At 40.1% G+C, this 22,683-nt stretch overlaps 2 protein-coding genes across 3 annotated transcripts in view; one reads left to right on the top strand and one right to left on the bottom strand.

The window, feature by feature from the left end:
- igsf3 (immunoglobulin superfamily, member 3) overlaps positions 1 to 3,721 on the top strand; it is a 75,811-nt gene extending 72,090 nt beyond the window's left edge. For both annotated transcript variants that reach the window (XM_026144082.1, XM_026144081.1), the window contains 2 exons: positions 585 to 1,031; positions 2,193 to 3,721. In XM_026144082.1, the coding sequence (XP_025999867.1) occupies positions 585 to 1,031; positions 2,193 to 2,443 (698 nt within the window). In that variant the 3' untranslated portion in view covers positions 2,444 to 3,721. The remainder of the gene's footprint in view (positions 1 to 584; positions 1,032 to 2,192) is intronic.
- Positions 3,722 to 15,922: 12,201 nt separating this feature from the next.
- Positions 15,923 to 20,140, bottom strand: rpe (ribulose-5-phosphate-3-epimerase). Its single transcript, XM_026145745.1, has 6 exons — positions 19,912 to 20,140; positions 19,485 to 19,564; positions 19,268 to 19,407; positions 18,953 to 19,087; positions 16,698 to 16,784; positions 15,923 to 16,595 (listed from the first exon to the last, which is right to left on the bottom strand). The coding sequence occupies exons 1-6, from the start codon at positions 20,031 to 20,033 to the stop codon at positions 16,473 to 16,475; spliced, it is 687 nt and encodes a 228-aa protein (XP_026001530.1). The 5' UTR covers positions 20,034 to 20,140; the 3' UTR covers positions 15,923 to 16,472.
- Positions 20,141 to 22,683: the final 2,543 nt, after the last annotated feature.

The following is a 22,683-nucleotide window of genomic DNA, read 5'->3' as shown; positions in this document are numbered from 1 at the left end:
TTTTTAAAACTGCAGTGGAACTGGGTCATAGTATCACCCCTGAAGGACTGTAGTATAACCGCACACCAGACACAGTAGCCTTGGGGTAGGATCCAACCCTGCTGGGAAGCTGAAAGACTAGTGATAGCTCTGGGCAGCGCTCTGAGATTTATTTATTTTTTCCTTTTTGTTTGTGCATTTGGGAAGTTTAGTGTCCCATTTTCAGAATCATTTGCTGTTTTGTAGTATTAATTTCTTTGGACTTGTTCAAATTAGAGCAATGACTGGCATTTATTTTGATTCATTTAAAAAGAACATCTCTTCATGATTTTATCAGTAAAACACTGAAATACAGCTACCGAATGCCAAACTGACAGCAAAGAAAAAAGAAAATCATCATCACAGAAGCGTTTTTTGTATGGGGAAATAATAATATAATATTAATATGCTGCTATTCTGAAGATCTTCAGAATAGCAGCATGGTAACCTACTAATTAACTGATTTGTTTGTTTTGTATTTGAACTTGAACTAAGCTGAAATTATTAGAAATTTCTTGGAGAGCTTCAGGGTCTTCAATTTCTGTTTATTTTCCGGACCCCTGCAGAGGTTCGCTTGCAGGTTGAAGAACTGGAGTCAAACATGACTGTGGAAGAGTCCGGTCCAATCCGACTAGGCTGCAGCATTCCCTCACAGTCATCCCGAAACTCCCGCTTCTCCGTGTCCTGGTATGTAGAGCGCCCTAAAAACGACAACAATGAGGATCAGCCAGGGGAAGAAGAAGGAGACCGGGAGTGCGTGTTCTCCATTGGACATGATGCCGTTTTTGGAAATGGAAACTGCAGCCCCATAGAGGAACCCGGGCCAAATTCTCGCTTGCAGTTTGAGAGGATGGCCTCTGATCAGTACAGCCTGACCATTCAAGGGGCCCGGCCAACAGACGGGGGCCGATACTACTGCCACGTTGAAGAGTGGCTGCTCAACCCCCGCAACGTATGGTACCGCCTGGCCACCAACAATTCTGGGTACACTATTGTCAATGTATTACAACAAGGTAAGCTCGTAAAAGACAGAATCTTTTGATCTGTCGTGACACTGAAGATTGCATAAAGCTATACTTTTATCAATGGCTGCCTTCTAACAGCATACTGGTAATTTATTACCAATTAGCTACTGCTTATTTGGAAATCTAGGCTTATCGTATGTATTGTCACACTGTGCAGTCCTAATATCTCCTAATATGTGTTTTGGTGCAGGCAAACGGAAACTAATAATAAGCAAGTTATGCAGCTCTTAGTTACTTTTTTTTTCTCGTAATTTCTATCTTGTGGGATCTGGCTTCCTCAGTTGCAATTAACAAGTAAAAATGAGAGCCAGACATGGCCGCTTACTGTTTAGCACTGAAGCTGAGTCATTTACAGTGTCAAAAGCTGTGCTGGTATTTAAAGCAGTAAAATAAATCAAATTACAAGGCTCAATAAATAAGAGAAGATGATTTAGAAGTGCAAAAAGTGCAAGCTGTAAGAGACCTGCACTCTGTATTTATCAGTACTCAGCTATGTTTATTATTAACCCTCTGAAGTCTGACTCACATTGTCCTGTTCGTTGGTTCCCCTGGTTTCATTGTGTAAAAATGCTTGCGTAATCTCATTTCTAACGAGTACAATCTGGTTATATACATCTTTTATTCAGTAAATTCTAGCCTATTCAAATGTGCTGCAGTGACGCCAGGTGAACTTCTAAAAGTTTATGACTACAGACAGAAAAGAGAAAAACTCTGAATGTTCTCTATTTACAGTCATTAAGGTCATTTTGTTTTTCTCCATTACAGAGGGCCACATCATTTTCCTTACTTCCAGATATATACACGCTGATCAAAAAGGCACTGAGCTTATCTAGGAAAAATCTAAGTTCCTTCTGTTTTTGCCAAAACTTGGTAAAACTATTTTTAAAAGCCGGAAATCCTGTTAATTATTGTTTTACACAAATTCTGAGAGGTGTAGTTTTCAATTTCTTTTCCCCCCCACTTATTCTCACATAACCACATATTCATTCATGTGACATCATAGCAGCTTACATATGCTGATACAGCAGCTTCTCAGGTGGAAGAAAGAAATATGTATGTATATATATCAGTAAATGGTGATATTTTGACACATAAATGAGAAACTTTTGAAAGAATAAAACAACTAACGTGTTTATTTTCTGCCAACAGTGTCCACCGTCCAGTCAGTGGTGTGCTCCAATAGCTCCCTCTTCTACTTTGTCTTTTTTTATCCCTTCCCCATTTTTGGCATCCTCCTCATCGCCCTGCTGCTAGTCCGCTACAAGAGCCGCAACAACAGCAAGAGCCAAGAAGGCAAGAACGGTGCTCCCTTACTGTGGATTAAAGAACCTCACCTCAGTTACTCTCCCACCTGCCTGGACCCGCCAGCTCTCAGCCTGCACCCCGGCTCGGTCGACTAAGCAAGGGTCCTGCCCGACTGCCTCGCTTAAATCGTGGATTTAGCCTACACTATGCCAGGGAGCAGATCTGGACTCCACCTTCAGACCTTACTGTCGTTCACTGCTGTGTTGAATTAGTCAATCAGTTGATCAGTTTGAAAATTCACACCCTGGTGGCTGTCTGTTTTATGTTAAAAAAGTGTGTGTGTGTGTGTGTGTGTGTGTGTGTGTGGATGAGGTTGTGTCTAGTGTGTAAGCACAATTAACTGTGCACGTGCAAAGTATGGGAAAGGAAGTATCATGAGGCTCTCTCATTTTCTTTTTGTTTTGTCTTTTTTTTGTGAATCTTAATTTCTTAGTTGCATCTTTATTACTCTGAATATTTGTCTATTTTTCAAAAGAGTGCGGGGAGGGAAAAAAACTGTGCACATGAGATCACGGGCCAATTTTGGAAGAACATTTAAGAGAAGGAACTCTATAATCAACTCTGGCATTAAGAGTATGCCAAAAAAAAAGTCTCAGCACTGATCCAGGAGCAGCTACAGCCTTGCCCACTATGCTGGTTGCCATAGTGATGCTTTGCGCCCACTGACTTCGTAGCTGCCGACTTGGTTGCCAGGCTGCATAGAGACAAAGGCTAGGACACACAAGTCTGTGTCCTAAGTGAGGATGTGTGTATGTGTGTTGGCCCACCTGCCTTCACAATGAGTTTAGCTTGGCAGACAGAAACAGGTCCTGGTGTGCCACTTAAACACTGCCAGACACTCTGGCCTTAGTGGGAGACTGTCCCACTCTTCTTCTCCCAGAAAAGAAACTGCAAGCGAAAGAGTGGGAGATGGGGAAATTATGGAAAATAAATGAACAGCTCCCTCCTGCTGAGGATATATGTACTTTAACACAAGTGATTTTTTCTCAGTGCCAAGTCCTCCTTATTTCCTCAACAGCTACTCTTTGAAATTTTAAAGAGGGTGGGGGGGGGTTTCAAAGGCAGATTGTAAATACGTCTTCTTACCTCCTGCTGTGGATTTATGGGACTTGTTGGCAAAAACAAAAGAAAAAAATGTACTTATGTTGAATCAGTTGAGTTGTCCTGGTTGAATTTCCACATTCTTGATTGAAATTGAATTCTTGCACATTTCTTTGAATTCCCCCGTACGACCACGAAGTCCTACATCTTTAAAAGATATCAGATGCATATTTTTTTTAAGGGATTTGTATAGCGCCACACTGAAGATTAAACATGTGTAGATGTATCATAAACCACTAAACACATTATCTGCACATCAGAAGACCAGTTTATGATGACAAATGTTTGACTTTTGTGATTATTCTAAGGTTGTTGTTTTTTTTCTATTTATTGTTTTATACTGTTTTGCATAGCTTTGTAAGATTTTCTTTTTTGCTTTGAATTTCAAAAAAGAAAAAAACTGCTTCTGCTTGTGTTGCCAGGCAACTGCACCAAGCACATATGTCAATAGCCTGTGTGTTGACAATGTGGTAGAAGTAGAAATGCTAGATTTGTCCTGCGCATTTCATACCAGGTTGTCAAGTTCGGTCAGTGTCAAAACACTGTATATCTATAACTATAATGAAATTTACTGTGGCTTTAAATATACAATAGTTGACCAGGCAAGTCACAAAAATAGATTCACGTAAATGCTTATTCAATTTTTTTTTTTTTTTTTTGCTTGAGTCGCATTTATTTAGTGAAGTGTGATGTAACACCTTAGGTAGGATGTTTGGTCAAAGACAGCGGAACTGTTTAACATGTCTTCTAATCAAGGATTCTGGCTGAAGGCATCCGCTTCAGCTCCCCTGACGCAAGGGAGAAGGGTTGAAAACCTCTGTTGCCTTCTCTGGAGTGCCAGGGGAGGTGTGAAATCCTCTATCCAATGTGGGCCTAACCCCCATTCACTGCCAGACTGGACATGAGAACTCTTGAGAAACGTGACATTATTGTCGTCTCAGTCGTGTCAACGTGTATATTGCATGACAATATTGCAGGAGGAAATTTGATGTTTTGTAAACTTCGAACTCTGTGAATTGTGTTCGTGTGACAGAGCCCAGCCCAGCCCCTCCCCCCCCCCCGCCCCACCCCAAACTTCCTGACCCAAGAGTGAATACGAAGCCCCGGCCCCAGTCATCATTTACGATATCTGACTGCCAATTCTACATGCCCTTTGAGCCTGTGAAATAGATCATTTCAAGAATGGGTGTTGTGGAGACTGTGTTTGATATTTATTGCTCCTATTCGTCTTTTTAATGCTTTGCTTTTATGCAGCATTTCATTAAACATATTTATGTCAAGAAAAAAAACAACAAAAAAGAAGCTACAAGTATGTTTCCTATACTGTGACACGAGCTACACAGCTTCCTAGTTTTTTTTTATTTTCTCCAAATGATCCTTTTCAAGTAGACAATACCATTTTAATCTGAGTGAGGCTGGGAGTTAGAAATGTGATGCATGTGCAGCAAATACAGCTACAACTAACCTGATCAGTGTCATAACAGAACCTGGAGCATCAACTAGCCGTCCATCTGTTATTATGCATATGCCAACATGATTGGATAAACACATTTTTGCGGATCATATCCTATCCCGGGTCAGGTGCAAGGTGCTCGGGGGAGAAAAAAAGTGCCACACAGTGGAAACGAGACAAGTAGTACCAGCTCAAAGGCCAGCAATATAATGAGGCAACATTTTGATTTTTGAAACTAAGCAAATTCTACATGCATAAAACTGGCCTGTTTTGTATACATAGCAAATGACTTCCCCTTTTTTGCATTATGATTTCTCAATGGTCCTAATTTTCTAAGTGTTCTCTCACATGCGCTTGCCTAACAAAGACCTCGGTGGTCAAAATATTGCCTTATTATTTTTGTGTTTGTTTACAACTACACCTCTTGACAAGATTTAAAAAAAAAAAACTCACAACAGGAAGGAAGTCAGTGACATAAATAACTGGTGTGGTTTGACAAAAATGGTTTCCACTTCTTATGGGCTTGCGCTATCGTCAGCGCTAAATCGAAAGCTGGGAAGGAAAAAACAAAAAGTCTACATGAACTCATTTGTTGGTTGAGTGATTGCCTTTTATGAATCTCAGACATTTCCAGGGATGCTGGATGGGTAAATGGTGCCCACAGAACAGCTGCTTCGGCTTTAATGTGTAAATCCCACAATCTGAGACTTAATTCATGCAACATTAATTGTATCTTTCTAGACTTTAGCCAGGAAGTGGAGGATGCGGTTGTGGTTTTTCATGTCACATTGCTCACTACCATCAATAGCGCTGTACACTCAGTCTCTAGTGTTTCTGTGGTAATAATATCACCCATACCTCCCAAGATCTCTCCACACATTCTGACAGTCTTGTAGCTGTGTTTTGAGGGCTGCATGTTCTGGCTGTGTGCTGGTTCCGGATTTAGGTGTAAAACAGTGTGTGTTGATGTGTTCAGTTGAACCAGTGATGCTTTATTTTCACTGATGTATTTTTATATGACCATGGTTAATTTATTTTTCCTTATGTTATTCTATCGAATAGTTACCATTGTGACCATTGAAGAGACACTTAGCTATTGTCAGTTTATTGCAATAAAAATACATTGATTGCCTCTTCCTGTTTTGCTTCCAACCATATACATTTTGCAGAGTTTGGAGATGCGTCATTAAACCGATATATCTATCAGTTCTTTTCACAACAGTCACGACTTGCTGAGCTGCTTTCTACACCCTTGCAAAACATCTACATTTTCTTTAAATGATACTAGCACTATAGGAGGCATGGTTTTTGTTCAGTTAGTGTAAGATTTTTGTCCTTTGCTGGGCAACAGTTACTGTATTCTGTATGTTCTGTGTTCATTTTATGAATGTTTATTTATTCATTTGAGTTTGTGCATAAAAGGAATTTAATCATCATGTTAAAGTATGTATGTAGATCGATATGTTTTTGGACCCTTTTTTTTTTTTTTTGTAGGTTCACCTCTGTATACCATTACAGTGAATTTTAACCAAACATTCAATTAATGTGATTGAAGTGCAGACTTTCAGCTTTATATCAATTGATTTATCAAACGCACAGCATTAACAGCCAGTTTTATACAAAGTCCTCGATTGTCAGATGCTCAAAAGAAAGTGAACAATTGACAATCGTTTTTAAATTATAATATATACAAGGTATGAGGTCCAACAAGATGTAAATATAAGTGGAGGATGAGGAAAAAAACAAATCTAACACTGTTGTCAAAATCTACAGTCAAGAGATGCTTTGCTGAATGGAAATACAGATTTTACAACAATGTGCAAACCACTGACTAAAAGATTAACTTGTACCAGAATGATGAGAAGAGAAAAGGGTGGAGGAGACAAACTGCTCATAGTCTGAATCCACATTATCTCAAACATGGTGGAAGCAATGTGATGGCCTGGGCATGTATGACTGCCAATACCAGTGAAAGTGATGGGATTAACTCTGAAGTTTACAGCTCTTTGCTCATATTCAGCTGCAAAGCTGATTTAAAAAGTGCTTCACAGTCTAAAGGGATAATGACCTAAAGCATGCTGCATAACAACCCAAGAGTTTATGTGATGTTCTTCAATGGCCAAATCAGTCACCTGATCTAAACCCATCAGAGGATGACTTTCAGTTACTGAAGACAGAACTAAAGGCAGAAAGATGAGCAGCTATCCAAAAGTGGATGCAGTAAAGATCTAGCAAAGCATCTTTGCTAGATCAAACAAAGGACCAAACATGGCATTGGGTGATGTCCATGGGTTCTAGGCTTCAAAAGGATTGAATACTTTTGTTAAACCTCTTGAATTAAAGCTGAAACTCGGCACTCCAATCACATTTATAGTAAAAACATGTTGCGGTGGTGTACGGAGAAAAAAATTACAAAACTTGTATCATAACTGTAAGGTGGATCTTGGAGATCCTCACGCAAATTAACCAGCAACTTAAAAAAAAACAAACACTTCTGCAGTTACATAACTCCAACACAGGTGGAATTTCTCAATCTTTTACCATCACTCCATCAAACACTGCAGCAGTAAACTGTCTTCGGTCAGTCTATGCCATTTGTTTTTCTCCCAAATTCATATTTACCTGTTATAATGCAAAGGAATACCCAGTGATGCCAAGAACAAATTCTGAAATTATCTCCATAAAGCATGGCCACAGAAAAAGAAAGGGTGAGGGAAAGAAATTGTGGTTTGGTTTTCATCTGGTTTTGTTATTCATGCAGATTCTCAACTTGCCTGAAAGGGAGGCCACCGTTAAAGATCTGTTGATGTAGATAGCTAGCACACACTGTTAACACATTGTTGGTTGTTGGGTGTTTTTTTGTGTGTGTGTTTTTTCTGGCAAACTGTGTCGCAACCTCACAGGATGCAAAACACCAATTGTCCCCCTTTGAGCACTATTTCCCTGTCCCAGTTCCTTCAAGATTTCTGTGCTGTCTGTCTCCACTTTCTCAAGCATTCCCTCTATGAGGAAAGATGTGTTTTGCATACAAGTTACCAATAATCACAAATCCATAGTTCTTGCAGAGAATCTAGACACCTAAGGGCACACTTGGGCAGACAGTACTTAACGATCCAGAGCAGCAGGGCAGTAGTCGGGCAAATATATTATGATTTATTACCAATAGAAGAGAGAAAGTGCTGGAGAAAATGCAAAGAAAGGACATTTTCTCTTCTGCTTGCACTATGGTGAGCTTGGATGCATAACAAACAAGGACGGGGATAAAAATGTTTGAAGATGGATACAGATCATGTGTGAATTTCTGCAGGGAATATTCGCCTGTGTGCAAAAACATGTTAGCTTAATCACGGAGCTTAGTATCTGCTACAGACAGGTTGTTTGGTTCTTAGAGAAGAGACATAAGGGAGGCAGAGCTACAAAATTAACACCCTGTAAAGGGTGATTGGTAGATGAGGACTGTGTACAGCTTGTTGCACTCACTGTTGTATGATACCACATTGCTTTGTGTAGTATGACTCACTCGGTGATGTAAGGCTGAATCAGAAAGAACGGGCATGAAATGTTAATCTGCACATTTACTTCTCGAGACATTAGCGTGGATGATGGACAAGAGGCGGTAAAAGTAGAAAACAGTTGTGCCACCTGTACTCTTGAAAATTGCACTGTAATTTGCTATTGATGCCTCAGCAGCAGTCTTTAATCTGTGATCTGTATAAAAGCTGCTTGAGAAAAGAATCAATAGCTCCATTCAAAACGTGTTTGTAAAGGTTGTCCGTTGGGGGGGGGGGAAAGGTCAAGAGATTATCATGGACACTTACAGGCAAATGATGTACTGCAGAAGACACCTCTACTGACAAACCAACAACAAAAACCCTGATGGCCCCACATCATTCATTATAGATATAAAACATTCAAACACACACTGAAATATTCTCATCTTATTCATAATTGATACACACAAAATGAGTGTACTTCCACTGGTTCGGCTAAGATGAAGTAAACTGGTGCTAAGGTTGCTGCAACATTCGCTTGGGACCCCAGCATTTAGTCTCTCAATTCTCAGAGGAAGCCGGGAGATTCAGATGCAGACCTAATTAAGATGAGCTTTTAAAGCTTGATGGATGGAATTGCCTTGCAAAATATTTGGTTTTTGTGAAGAAAAAAAAATGAAGAAAGTCCACTTAATCTCTTGAGCTTTTCAAAGCACACAGGACTTTTGACTATGAGAAGGTTTGTTTGCTAGATGTATTTTAGAACGAAGCTTTAGTGAGCGGGAAGAGCAGGGGTGAAGGTAGCGCTGAGAGAGTTTTTAAAAAGACTAGTGCTACCCATTTTATGATGCTGGAAGTACAGCGGTGGTAACATACAACAAAAATAAAGGTGAAGCTTTGCTATATACACATTTAGTGTCGCATTTACACCATGAAAAGCGCCTAAATCAAGTGCGCTGAGGTTGGCGGGAGCATGTATTGCACAAATTTGATCAGCTTTAAAATCATTTCGTTTAAAATAAAAACTGTGTCAGCCAGAGGAGGCTGCTAAATAGAGGCAGAGGAGATTTCTCCTCGTCTGTTTTCTAGAGGCATGAAGGAGATCAAAACATGAAAGAGTAATTGCTTGAAATAAACTATTACCCAAATTTCAGTATAATTTATAGATTTTTCCTGCTCTTTAGACATAATCCATTGCAATTTTGATTAAAATGTTTGTTTTAACCCCTGCAAGGAAGGCAGGAGGGGAAACGACAGCCTGCATTGTATGCATGAGTGTGTGTACATTGAATATACAAAGGTACTGGACCACACCTCTTAATCGTTGATGTTTTTAGTCCTGTTGCCATGGGGGTATATAATAAACCAGGCCAGGCAGTTCGGCTTTACAACAGTTGTGAAAGAATGTGTAGCTCTAAAGATCTCATGTAAGTTCAGTGGCTGTAGTTGTAGTAAAATCATTGCATTATTGCAATAAGGTCTATATATTTTCCTAGATATCTCGCAATCAACTGTTAAGTGGTTTTATTGCAAAGTGAAAGTGTTCAGGAACCACAGCAATCCAGTCAGGATGTGGCAGATAAAGCTGACATCATGCTGAGGGGCATAGTCTATAAAAGTCGCCAACACTCCGCTTACTCAATAACTGCAGAACTCCAGACCTCCAGGCATTAATATCAGCACAGAAATTGTGCCCTAGAGCTTCATGGCATGGATTTCCATAGCCAAGCAGCTCCTGTAGATGTAATGTGTAGGTGTCTCAGCACTTTTCTGCATATACTGTAAGTATGCAAGAAGGAGCTTGTGTTGTCCTTCTGAAGGGAGATCCTGCATTAATTTAATGCATGCCAAGACATGCACAACAGTGCACCACCAGAAAACATCCTCCCTAACCAATCAACAGCCACAATACATTATTGATATGACAGTATGTTACTGATTCTCTGTACTACACTCTGTGAGTGCAATGAATGTTTGTAGAGACATAGAAGCAAAATACATTTAGAATTATAGAGTCATGATTTCTGACTTGCAAACAAATTTTGCTTGCAAATTAGAAATTTCAGTGGAGTCATTTCCTTTTTCATTTTTATTCCTCTCTTCTTTCTTTTTTTTTTTTTTTAGTGTTAGCTTGCAACTTGCATTAACCAACTGAGCAGTTAGCTTGTTGTAGCAGAGCTGATGCATTTTTGGCATAATGTACTGTGTGCTATGTCATCATTTGCTGGCTTCTACTGTCACAGCTGAGACTGTTATGGAGGGGCTTTAGAAAACAGCCCAAAATTTTCATGTGACCCTTTTGGACAGTGCATATAAAAAGATGGACATACACCGCCATTTTTAAACTGAATGTGATGAGTAAGAGGCAGACTGACTGAATAAGAGAAGGACAATGCAAGCTAATGGGGTCATTTAATGTAGAACTGAGCAATATGTTATATTTCACAAGCTAAAAAAAAAAGAAGAAGTTATTATTAAAATGTTTTCTGAGGTTATAGATCAATTTAGCCAACCAAGCACAAGACTCGCCTCCTACTGGACATTTGGAAAAATGCATTGCAGACTCAGACGCTACATATACAGATGGCAACACATCAAGCATTCCCATCAAGAACTCAATAAATAACAGTTGTAATGAAATCTAAAAGACTTAATCTAACTTAATCTTTTGTTGAATGTTAAAATGCAGAAATAGAGTAAGTTCCCAGCTAGTGTAAAATAGCATGATAAGTTTGTTTTCCTCCTCTCCAGTTTTCACCAGTCCCCACTAATGTTAACATCAGGGAAGTGCAAAAATCTGTGAAATTGTCATTTAGGTCTCTAGGGTTTGTTCTCTAGGGTCTAATTATAATATTTCATGGCAGTCTATCTAGTAGTACCCTGAGACCAGGCAGCTAAGACCATAGGCCTTACATATAGTTATAAAAAAAAGAGCTATATGCAAGCTAATTGTCACCTTCCAGAAAATGCATTATTTCACACATCAGTAGGCCCTATAGCAGGAGCTGAGAGGCAACGAGGGCAACCCATACCTCCATTACTATCCATTATATCCATTATACATTAACAGTATATTCTACAAAGTAGCCCACCTTGCTGAGAGCTGAAGCAAAAAAGATCTTTTGTAAATTTATCTTAGGCAAGATGTTTTTAATTGTTAATATAATGATGCACATTCAATCAGATGAGCCCTTTATGCATAAGTAAAGTTGGTAAACAGCAAGCTAATCAGTGATGTGCATCTTGTTCTCCTGTGGGATGCCAAGTAATTATGAATGAGCAGGAGCGGGCAAAGCGAGTTCACTAATGTGCCTTTAGTGCTGAAGAAGACTGGAGGAGCAGAAAGATATAATTCTGCTATACAATAATCCCAGAAAAGGAGGAAAGAGTGAAGAGGCAAAGATGGTGCTGCGGGGAATAGATGGAACAAAATAAATGGCAGCAGAGAGAAGAGTAGGAGAGGAAAATACAGAAACATAAAAAACATATTCCCCTGTGACAAGCTAGCTACTTCAAACGGCATCTTTGGATGAGCCAGTTGAGTATTTGACAGCATGTAGTAGGCTTTCCTATCTTGTTTTTCATCTCTCGTGATCATGCATATGGTAAGAGATACCGGTATCAGAATGTCTGAGACCCTGGGGTAAAATTTCCAGATGTAGATGTAGATACTCGTACTCAAACAAGGTGTTAAAGCAAAACCCTGTTGTGGTAATGTGTGAACTGCAGTCTATCGAGACAGGTTCTGGAGGGACATGCTGTTTGCTGATCTGACCACCTTCACTGTTTGGTTGTACACCCTGTGGTACTCTGAAGTCTGCAAACACCTCTGCCAGGCATTGAGACATTCAGCTCTCTGAAGATCAAAAGCTCCGCATGACGGCTGCCTGAATCATTTTTTTAGTGTAAAATCGTTTTGTGGACTTTCAACACCTGCTCTCAGCCATTCCCAGTGTGTGGTGTGTGTGTCCATTGTTTTATTTTGCACAAGGCCAGTAGCATGCTGTGAAAGGCATAGGTACTTTACATGTGACTAGGACAAGCCAAGGGCTGATTGATCTGGGACCATTCTTTTCTGTGCTCCAGTCATTCCCACATCTATTATGGCCTTTAACCACAAATAACAGTACCTCTGGATGTTGTTGTCATGGCTGACTTTGATCTATAAGTTAAGGGCCAGTATGTGAGGTGTGTGCATATGTCCCTCTTTGAGCATCCTCTAACCCCCGCGAACCGGTTCTGTCCTTGTTCCCACTGCTGCTGCCGACATTTCTCTCTCTCTGCTTTTAAAACTTTGTAACAAATCAACAAATGGCATGTAGATAGTGTGGAGAGTGAAACAGCAACTGTCAATTAACTAATAATGACACTACGACATGGCTTAAGTAGTGTGGAGCATGTGTAGGTGCTGCCGACTCACTCACATTGAATTGTCTCTCATTTCCAAGTGGCAGCAACACAGGCATACAAAACGGCTGTCATCCTCTATTAGAACAGAAATCGGTCACAGTAGATTCACCCAATAATGCGCAAACACACATATAATACACAAACTCAACTGTAACACACTCGCACAGTATGCAAACCTCTATATACACGTGTGCATCGACCCTGTGAGCAAAGATGATGACATTATCTGCCGTTATCTGTGATGTTAAAATAAAAATACAGATTTTTAGGCATCAATATTTCAGCAGCTCTGTGAATTGCCTCCAAGACATATGCTGCATTATTAAGAGTGAGCTGCTTGCAGTTTGAAGTATGTCATGGGTGATTCTCATTGACAGGAGGGATTCTTTCAGCAGATAAAGAGATGAGAGAAACCACAGATATATCTCTGGTCTTTCTGGGTGTGCGGGAAAAACAAGGTTCTGGTTCTGGTGATTCAACAAATACAATGCTACGTATCGATTCCTGGAAACACATCCTGCTCGTAAACTTGCATTTCTCCTTGTTCAAACAAATCAGACACTGGCACCACTGCGAGACAGTAATCAATTGAAAAATAACAGCCCCCTTTTTTCAGTGTAATGATTGAAACTGACAGAGCAATAAAAGTCTTTGAAAAGCAGTCAAAGGTTAAAGCAGTGTTGTCGATATGCAGAGAGACAGACGGCTCCTCTTATTCACAGCAATCACTCTGTGTCCAATTATCTGCTGAATTTGTAGCGTTGCTGTTCACACTAGTAAGCCTGAACACACCATAGATTACAGCGCAGAGTTTTTAATCTGGAGGCTTGTAAAATATTTGTTCGTGTTTACAAATGAATAAATATACCCCTGACTATTTAATCAAAAAGGTTTTTGTCCAAACTCGCCATCTTGTGTACAAATGGGAGAGGGGGGGAAAAAAATCAGTGGAAGCCAGTCACGCAGCTTGGATCATGTACTCTAGATTTTCTCTGTGAAGGAGCCATTAATCTCCTTCCACGTGAGTTAAAAGAGCTGTGGAAAATATACCCAGTGACAAGCAGAAGTCTAACACTGAAAACCTGAGTGAGGATTAATAAAAACAGACTTAATATCAATAGTAGAAGAGATCGAGCAGGCTGCTGCAGTGAAATGTAAGATTTAATTGTCGACATATAACACAAGGTTTTATGACAAATTCAAATTTTGTAAATGTATTGCACTAACAAAGAATAATAAGTAAATTGCCCGAGGAAACAAACTGCTCCGGAGTCTGGTGGTACAGCATTGGATCCCTCCTCGTTTTGCCAGATGGCAGCAGGGTAAACAGGCTGTGGTGGGTAATTTTTTTTTTTAGTATCCTTTGAGCTGTATGCAGATACCTCACTGTTAACAGTGAGGCTCAACAGATGGATGCTGGTGAAAATCAAAGCATTTTGTGATGCTTCTAGTTAAGTTGCTCTCCACTGCTCCTGAGTAAAAGTTAACAAGAACTTGACATGAAAATTCAGTTTTCTTAAGAAGTACAGTCACTCCTCAGCGTCCTTATCCAGGCAGGTGTGTGCCGGCAGTGACAGGTTCTCTGTGATACTCATTCCCGAGAACTGAAATATGTTCACCTGCTGTTCATCAGCTCCACTAATGTAAAATGGGGTTTGAATTCAAGATTATTGCTGCAAGATTAATGTTTAAGGAGCACCTTACAGTTCTGTCTCATTGAGGCAGCTCCAATTTTATGTCTAAAATATTTACAGTGTGTTAAACTATTAACATTTGTTTCTCTTTCATACTGCTGCAGGCATTACTTTTAAACATGCATCTTTACACTGAATTATTGTATTAAGACTGGATTTGCAGTAGCCTGTAACATGGACATCCTTCTATTTTCACAAACAGAGAAGTGCCTGCTGGATAAAATTCAGTGTACTCCACATTTTTGACTTGCTTGAAGTGTTTCAACCATTTAAACAGGATCACAACCTACAACACCTTTCTAGTACCGAGTTGGATGCTGATGAGATCTGGTGGCCGTGAAGACCATTTGAGTACAGTGAGCTGAGTCAGCTCAAGAAAGCTGTTTGAGATGATTTGAGCTTTGTGATGTGTTATCTTGCTGGAAGTAGCCGTCAGAAGATGTGTACACTGTGGTCTTAAGGCATGCATAAACGCTGTGGTATTTAAACAATGCTCAATTGGAATTAAGGGGTCCAAATGAGCCAGAAAAATCCCCCCCGACCACCATTTCAGCTCTACGACATACCTGTATTCTTGATGCAACGAAGGATGGATTCTCCAAATCTCCAAAAGTTGATTCTGTTCATCTGCGTGTAGCGTTGGGGAAACCTGCAGTCACCTGAGACTGAAGAAGTCACTTGGATGAGTGATGGAGCGTTTCTCCCACTGAAAACGCTACGTCCAGATGAACAGAATCCACTTTTGGAGATTTACTTACCTGGATGATTAAGCATGCATCAAGACGAAGGATGGATCATGCTTTCATGTCATTTATGCTAAATTCTGTCCCTGCCATTCAAATGTTGCTGCAGAAATCCAAACTCATCAGACCAGGTTTGAATTCTACCATCAGTTTCCTGTTCTGACAGGTGCACCACCCAGTACGGCTTTCTATTGTTATAGTTTGTCTACTTTGAGGCCGGACGTGTTGTGCATTGAAAAAAAGATGTTTCCGGCAACACACCACAACTACTTTGGTTGTAGTGTGCTGTTAAATGTAGACTTCTAATCTGAATGAGTCTAGCCATTCATTCTCCTCCAACCTCTGACACAAACACACCCAGATAACTGCTGCTCACTGGATATTTTTGGACCCTGAAAACCCTAGAGTTGGTTGTGTGGGAAAATTCCAGTAGATCGGCAGTTTCTGGGAAAAAAAAAAAAAAAATCAGACCAGCCACTCTAACACCAGCCACCACACCGTGTTCAAAGTCACTTAAATCACTCTTCTTCACCGATTCTAGTTCTTTTATGCCTAAATGCTTGAGTTAATACAATGTAATTGGCTAACTAGGCATTTGTGTTGTTAAGCAGTGTACCCAATGATATAAGTACATAATGTATAATACACATTTATGGTCAAACTGCAAAGAACACACACTTCCTTTCACTTTTAACTTTTTTAATCTGCAAAATCAAATTTCATGGTTTGATTGAATGGTGTACAATACTTCTACTCAGTATAACAGTAAATAGCTTGTGATTTCAACAACAATGAACGAGTCAAAATTGGATTTTGTGATGTATGAACCATGATATCTGGGCCATTTTATTTCTGTGATTCATAGGGAGAACACAGTGTAAATCAAAACAATACTCAGGAATGTTTACAGAGTTTCTCAGAGTAGCATTGGCTCCAGTCCTGAAATAGATGTTCCTATGCTGAGGTGAGACTCGTTTTGAGTTAACTATTCAGGAGACTGTGGCAAAAAGGATGAAGTTCAAGTTTTAGGAGGCACGACGCAAGTTCACTCCATCAAAGTGATTTGGATTTGGCTGTCAACACACACCCTCCACTGAAGCCCCCTGTTCAGACTTGGACCCTCAACCTCTAACCCAGAAATGTCCATATTGATTCCTTTCTGCTGGCTGCTGTGGTGGTGTTGCTGGGACAGGTAGGTAGAGTGTCGCTGTGAGGACCATAAATAGAACATCTCAGCGGTCCAGCGAGCGTTTCTGGATTGCTTCGGCCACCACGGTGCGCAGGAGGGCGATGACAGAACGAGGGTCATCACTGCCAATCACAGCACTGCCTGACACAATCATGTTAGCCCCTGCCTAGAGCAAATGGGAGCAAACAAAATGTAAGAAAACCTAAAAGCATATACATTTTGATTTTAGACGGTTATTTGATTAGCCTGTCGTGTATGCGTCGTTTACCTCTGCACACTTGTGAATAGAGTCAGGACCGACCCCTCCGTCTACTTCAATATCTAATGATGGGAACTGACTCCGCAGCCAGCTTACCTGGGTCACACATACACAGAAAAGAACTCAAAATGTGCCAAATACAATTTTCACAGATTAGTAGGAGAGCAAAGGCACACAATAATGCCGGTTTAATCACATGCACCCCCCTTCAACAAGACTGCAGGCCAAACAAAACCACTATATTGTGGTAAATATCTGCTTCAATAATGACTGAATAATCTTTTCAGAACTGTCAACAACCAACAGTCTGCACAAATCATACAGAGTGTGCCTTGGATCAGTGTTTTGCTTTTTACACCAAATTTTCACCCACACAAGAGGTCCTCCTCAAAATGGAACACACAGATTCATCTGAAAAGCATCTGTACGTGATCACTACAAAGGCCCGGCAGCACTCATACACCACATACTTCACATATACCTGAACCCATTGCACTGCTTTTTTCTAAGTGTGCAATGCAATATTTTGTATCAGCCTGCTGTGGGCTATGCTTGTGGAAAACCAGCATTGCCCACAGCAGGCTGGCTACAAAGAATAGTCATGGTAAAATACACTAGCAGTTCTAAGTGTTTACATACCAGGACATTTTAAAAAAAAAGATCTGATCCTTGCTTATAATTATTTTAATACAAGCTCAGGTGAGCAATATTACACTGCATATTATACTGTGTCATTATTCATTTAATAAAAAACAAAGCCAAAATTTAGAAGCAGCGTGTGACAATGATTCAGTAGTTTTTAGAAGCACCTCTAGCAGCAATAACTTGAAGTTGACTGCATGATTTTATCGTCTCTTACAGTGTTGAAGGACTTTTGGCCCATTTTTCTTTACAATGTTGCTTCAATTTCTTGAGGTTTGTGGGTAATTTGTGTGCAGCTCTTTTAAAGAGCCCACTGCAGCATTTCAATCAGTATGAAGTCTGGACTTTGACTAGGCCATTGCAACACCTTGATTATTTTCTTTTTTCAGCCATTCTGTTGCAGATTTGCTATTGTGTTTCGGATTATTGTCCTGTTACATGACCCAGTTTGGGCCAAGCTGTAACTGTCAGATAGATGCCGTCACATTTGACTAGAATACTTTGATATACAGAGGAGTTCATAGTCGACTCAGTGGCTGCAAAACAAGTCCAAATTATCACCCCTCTGTCACAGTGCTGATAGTCAGTATGAGCTGTTTGTGCTGATATGCGTTTGGCTTTCACCAAATGTGGCTCTGTGCACTTTGGCCAGACATCTCCACATTCGTCTCATCTGTCAAAAGGACACTGGTCCAGAAGTCTTGTGGTTTGCTCAGATGCAACTTTGCAAAGATGAGCTGGGCTGTCATGTTCTCTCTAGAGAGAAGAGGCTTTCTCCTGGCAACCCGTTCAAACAACCCATTCTTGTTCAATCTTCAAATTTTACTGTCATGAACTTTCTCACAGAGGCCTGTAGAGTCTGAGATGTAGCTTTTGGGATTTTTGCAATTTCTTTGAGGATTGCACCCAATAACCTTGGGATAAATCTGCTGGGACATCAACTAATGGAAAATTGACAAGTGCCTTCAATGTTTGCCTTCTATGAGCAAACTTTCTCCCTGTAGAATAACAGACTTCAAATTGTTTGGAAGTGACCTTATAACCCTTCCCAGACTGATGGATAGCAATAATCGTTTCTGTAAGATCATGCTGTTATCCTTCCTCCTAGAGAATTAACACACACCTGAATCCTCCAGACCAACAAATTAACAAAACGTCCACTTTTACTTTTTGATTGTTTTATCATTTCACACTTACTGATGGTCAGTTAATGAAGTGTGTTTAATTAGCCGCTCCTGGCTGCTACGTACCCTCTTAATTCATGTGGAAGCACTATGAGTGCATGCTTTCTTTTTACCATGATTATACAGTCTCCTGTGCAGTCTTTAATGCTATGACCATTTACTATGCATTTTTATTTGGATAATTTTAGGTGTAGTGTACAGAGAAATGCACATTGATTTTTTAATGCATATTCCTTTAATTTCCTTTCTTAAACTTCTCAAATAAGACAAACAATGACCTCACACCTCATATGCTAATGAAGAGTATAGAAACTGCACTGTGCTAAATTGTAAATTCAGTAAGTATGATAAATCAAATTTGTTCTGTTGTGGTTATGTGTAATACTCTTTTTTTTTTTTTTCAGAAAGGTCATTCTTCCATCTTTGCTTAGTCCTTACCTTGGGCATCATGTCTTCCATAAACTTTTGTCCCCCAAAACCAGGTTCAACAGTCATTACCAGAGCCATGTCGATCTGGTTAGCCCAGGGAGCCAGCTCTTCAACAGTAGTACCAGGCTTAATAGCCAAACCCACCTGTAATACAAGTGAGCGAGGGTCACTTTAACACTCGCATGTTTATAACAAATGCCGGGGTTTTATAATTCCCTATCACTACAATTATACAATTACACTATAATTGTGCAGATGTCTTTATCGTCAAGGCAGTGAATAAGTAAAGCAAGTCTGTCTCTTCTTTTGGGGTCTTTTCCTCACCTTCATGCCACTCTCTCTAATCTCTTTAATGAGGTTTCCAGGGTTGGTGGTGGCCTCTAAGTGGAAGGTGTACTGATTGGCTCCTGCTGCGGCCATAGGCTTGACCCATTGCTCAGGCCGAGACACCATCATGTGCATATCTGCAACATTCACACTGTCCCAATACTGTGCGGCACAACAATACAATAACAGTGATTGTTTTATCATTAAGTCTCACCAAAGAACGGGTCTTGGCCTACTGACTTCCTCAAACACTCCACCATGGGATGGCCAAACGTGATGTTGGGTACAAAGTGCCTTAAAGAGGAAACAAAGAGAAACTTTTAGATTGCAACTGTTGTGCTCTTCATCTTGCATAAAAAGCTTACACTGACGTCTTGCGTAAGTGTGGAGAAAGCTAAAAATGTCAAAACTACCACGGAGAAGTATAAGGCAACAACACTTTAAAGACAGTCTTGTAATAGTTTAGCACCCAAAAGGTTTTAGCCTTCCATTTAAACCAGTTACAAAAATATCGCCTGCCCGGCTTAACTTTTGACAAGCTAGGTTGTTGATGTTAGCCAACTTTGGCTCTCAAGTACTGAGCTTGAAATTGGCTTGCTAGCAGCTAGCACAACAGGTAAACTATATGCTAACCAACTGACCCATCCATGACGTCCAGATGCAGGTAATCCGCCCCACACTCCATCATCCTCACACACTCGCTGCCCAAACAGGACAGGTCGCTGCTAAGGATGGACGGACCGATCTTCGCACTGTAAGCCATGCTGCTAATGCTGTATTTCTCTGCGTGCAGCCTGACACCTAACAGGACAAGCTCGCCGTACCGTAAAGCTCAACTTCCGCTGATGACTTTCAAAATAAAATCCAAGAACGGAGAGCGAAACGTCTGGCGTCGTGTCGTGGAGAAATATGTAGCTAGGCAGCATAGACAAGCTTCGAAGATATTTAGGACATCATGCAAGTCTGTGTTTTATGCTAAGAAGAAGTTAGATAAACGTGTGACTGTCTTTAAGACATATGTCTTTTCATTTGTGATATTCTTCCCGTCGATATATATCTTCAAAGTATGTATTATTGCATTTTTATGCTTAAACAAGCTAAAGGCAACTATCCAATTTTAATAAAGTACTAAAATTATGAATGAATAAAGACGTATTTTTTAACATCTTAACTTTTTTCAAAAACTTTCCTGTTTTGCTCTAAGTGTCAGTGGGTAGTTTGATAACTTTCTCTCACGTTTTGTTGTCACACTTCCGCCTTCAGGTTAAGACAATGTGTGCATTTGGACACTAGATGGCGCAGAGCTCATAGCAACGAGCTCCTACATCTATTAGTGGTTTTTATCTGAACAGCAGAAGGCTGATCGAGAAAAAGAAAGATCACAAAGCCTCTTAAAAAAAGAAGAAGAAAAAAATGGTTGAAAAACAAAACAAAACTATAATAGTTATTTCCCCCACAATGTAATAAGTAGGTGCAACAATTTCTAGCAAATCTTTTTTTATTTTTTTTTTTGGGGGGGGGCGGGGGGGGGTTTGGTATAGTTTTAGAACAAGGCAAATCCATTTCCTGAGACATCACAACAGATAATTATGCAAACACAAAATAGTAAATGGGCTGCACTTAGATAGCTCTGTTCTACTCGATTTGCACACTCAAATTGCTTTCTGACTGCAAGCCTCATTCACTCATTCCTCACACATATGCAATACAAACACTTTTTCTATGCCTAAGTGCTTTGCCTAACATTCACACAGACTCGCATAGATGCATTGGTGGCAACTCGAGGTTCAGTATCTCGCCTAAGGATACTTAAACACGCAGACTAGGGGAGCCAAGGATCAAACCAACGGCCTTCCAATTAGTAGACGGCCTACTCTACCTCCCGATCTGCAGCTGCCTCAGTCGCTTTAAGTAATTGGATGCTGCTGTAAAAAGTAATTGGATGCAGTAAATAGTGTAAAAAGGCCTGAAATTGTTAAGTTGTTTGTAACCTTTCTGAATTCTAATTGTTTAGCATGCTTTCTGCTCCTGTCTTTTTCTCTGCAATTGACCATTGCTTTATGGTTGAATCTCTCTTAGATTTAACAAGTTTATTCTTATGACCTCTCTCTGTCATAAATATATGTTAGCGTGACTCAATCGCTAGTTTGAAGGCATTAATATAAGTCTGTCTGTGAAGAAAAGTTTGATTGAGTATTACTGAAAAAGGCTGGCTTCCAAGTAAATGAAACAATCCCCCCCCCCCCCCCCACAAAAAAAACAAAAAACAAAAAACAAAAAAAACCCCAAATATATGTATGTCTCCTAAAAACCTGACACCTGCATAGAAAACTTAAGTCTCCAATAATGTGTTTACATGTTACATCACATTTGGTATGCCCCCATTCATGGTTAGTTGGCACAAGTTGGTATAGAAGCTTAAATGAGTTATAATTCATCTCAGTTAACTTTTAGCTCCCTATTGTGTGATTTGTTTGTCGCTTTCACCGTTCTGGATGCAGTCCCCTAAAATAGTTTGAATATTTTTCCAGATGACTGAATAAGCTGCTGTGATTTATAACGAGCAGAAAGCTGAGCTGAGCCTCTCTGCAGCACTCTGGAAGCCACAAGAGTTGCGCTGTTATACCCAGATAGGCTCAACAGAATTTGACATTTAGGAGTTCTGGCCAAGTTTTTGCATTACCACTGCAGTAATGGAAATACTAGAGGCATGGCTTATCCTGATTGACATGCGGTCATGATACACACAGATTCTAAGAAGGGCTCAGGCAGGATACGTTTGTGCTGTAGAGAAGCTGGGGGCCTCAAGAAACTGAAGAAGGCATCACAAAAATGAAGCTTTGAGGTTTGAAAACCATATAATGGGCTGGTGCAGTTGTTGAAAGAGGCGTTTTATTGGTCGGCTCATACAACAGTCCTTCACAGTTTTTCTCTGTGCAAAGTGTCTCACTCTCTCGAGCCGTTCTGATGAGAGAGGTGATTCACTGCAGCTCGTTAAGTGATTTAGAAAAAATTTTAATTTAGGAGTGCTTGAAAAGTCTCTTTCTACTTGGGTCACACTCAAGGTCAAACCACTGCCGGCAAGCCCAGTTGATGAATTTGTGTTTTAGGTTGAAGAGGCAGTCATTCTTTTTCCTGCAGCTGACCAAAACACAAAATGAAAGAAAAGCATTCTTACTTTTAAACAGCTTTAACACCATGCACATACTTTCAGCCAACCATAAGCCTCTGTTTACTGGGGACACACACCTTTTTATGGTTAAGAGGAGGAGGGACTGCTGAGGAATGTGACTTGCAGTCATTTGTCGGATGTTTTCAAGCTGTACTTGTTCATTCTTGACGTATTCTTAAAAACAAAACAAAAAAAATTGAAAAATCAGCTTTGTATCAGCCGCATAATGTCACATATTATC

The sequence above is a fragment of the Astatotilapia calliptera genome, chromosome 16 (assembly GCF_900246225.1).
Source record: "Astatotilapia calliptera chromosome 16, fAstCal1.2, whole genome shotgun sequence".
Lineage (NCBI taxonomy): Eukaryota > Metazoa > Chordata > Actinopteri > Cichliformes > Cichlidae > Astatotilapia > Astatotilapia calliptera.
Note: the sequence above shows the minus strand (reverse complement) of the source record. Positions and strands in the feature narration are given on the sequence as shown.

Bases quoted from the DNA above. Each gene is read 5' to 3' on its own strand.
- rpe (XM_026145745.1), bottom strand. From the start codon at position 20,033: ATGGCTTACAGTGCGAAGATCGGTCCGTCCATCCTTAGCAGCGACCTG. The intron at 19,408-19,484 runs GTGAGACTTAAT...TGAATGTTGCAG, and splicing joins AGGCCAAGACCCGTTCTTTG to ATATGCACATGATGGTGTCT. The intron at 16,785-18,952 runs GTAAGGACTAAG...TGTGTGACCCAG, and splicing joins TGGAAGACATGATGCCCAAG to GTAAGCTGGCTGCGGAGTCA.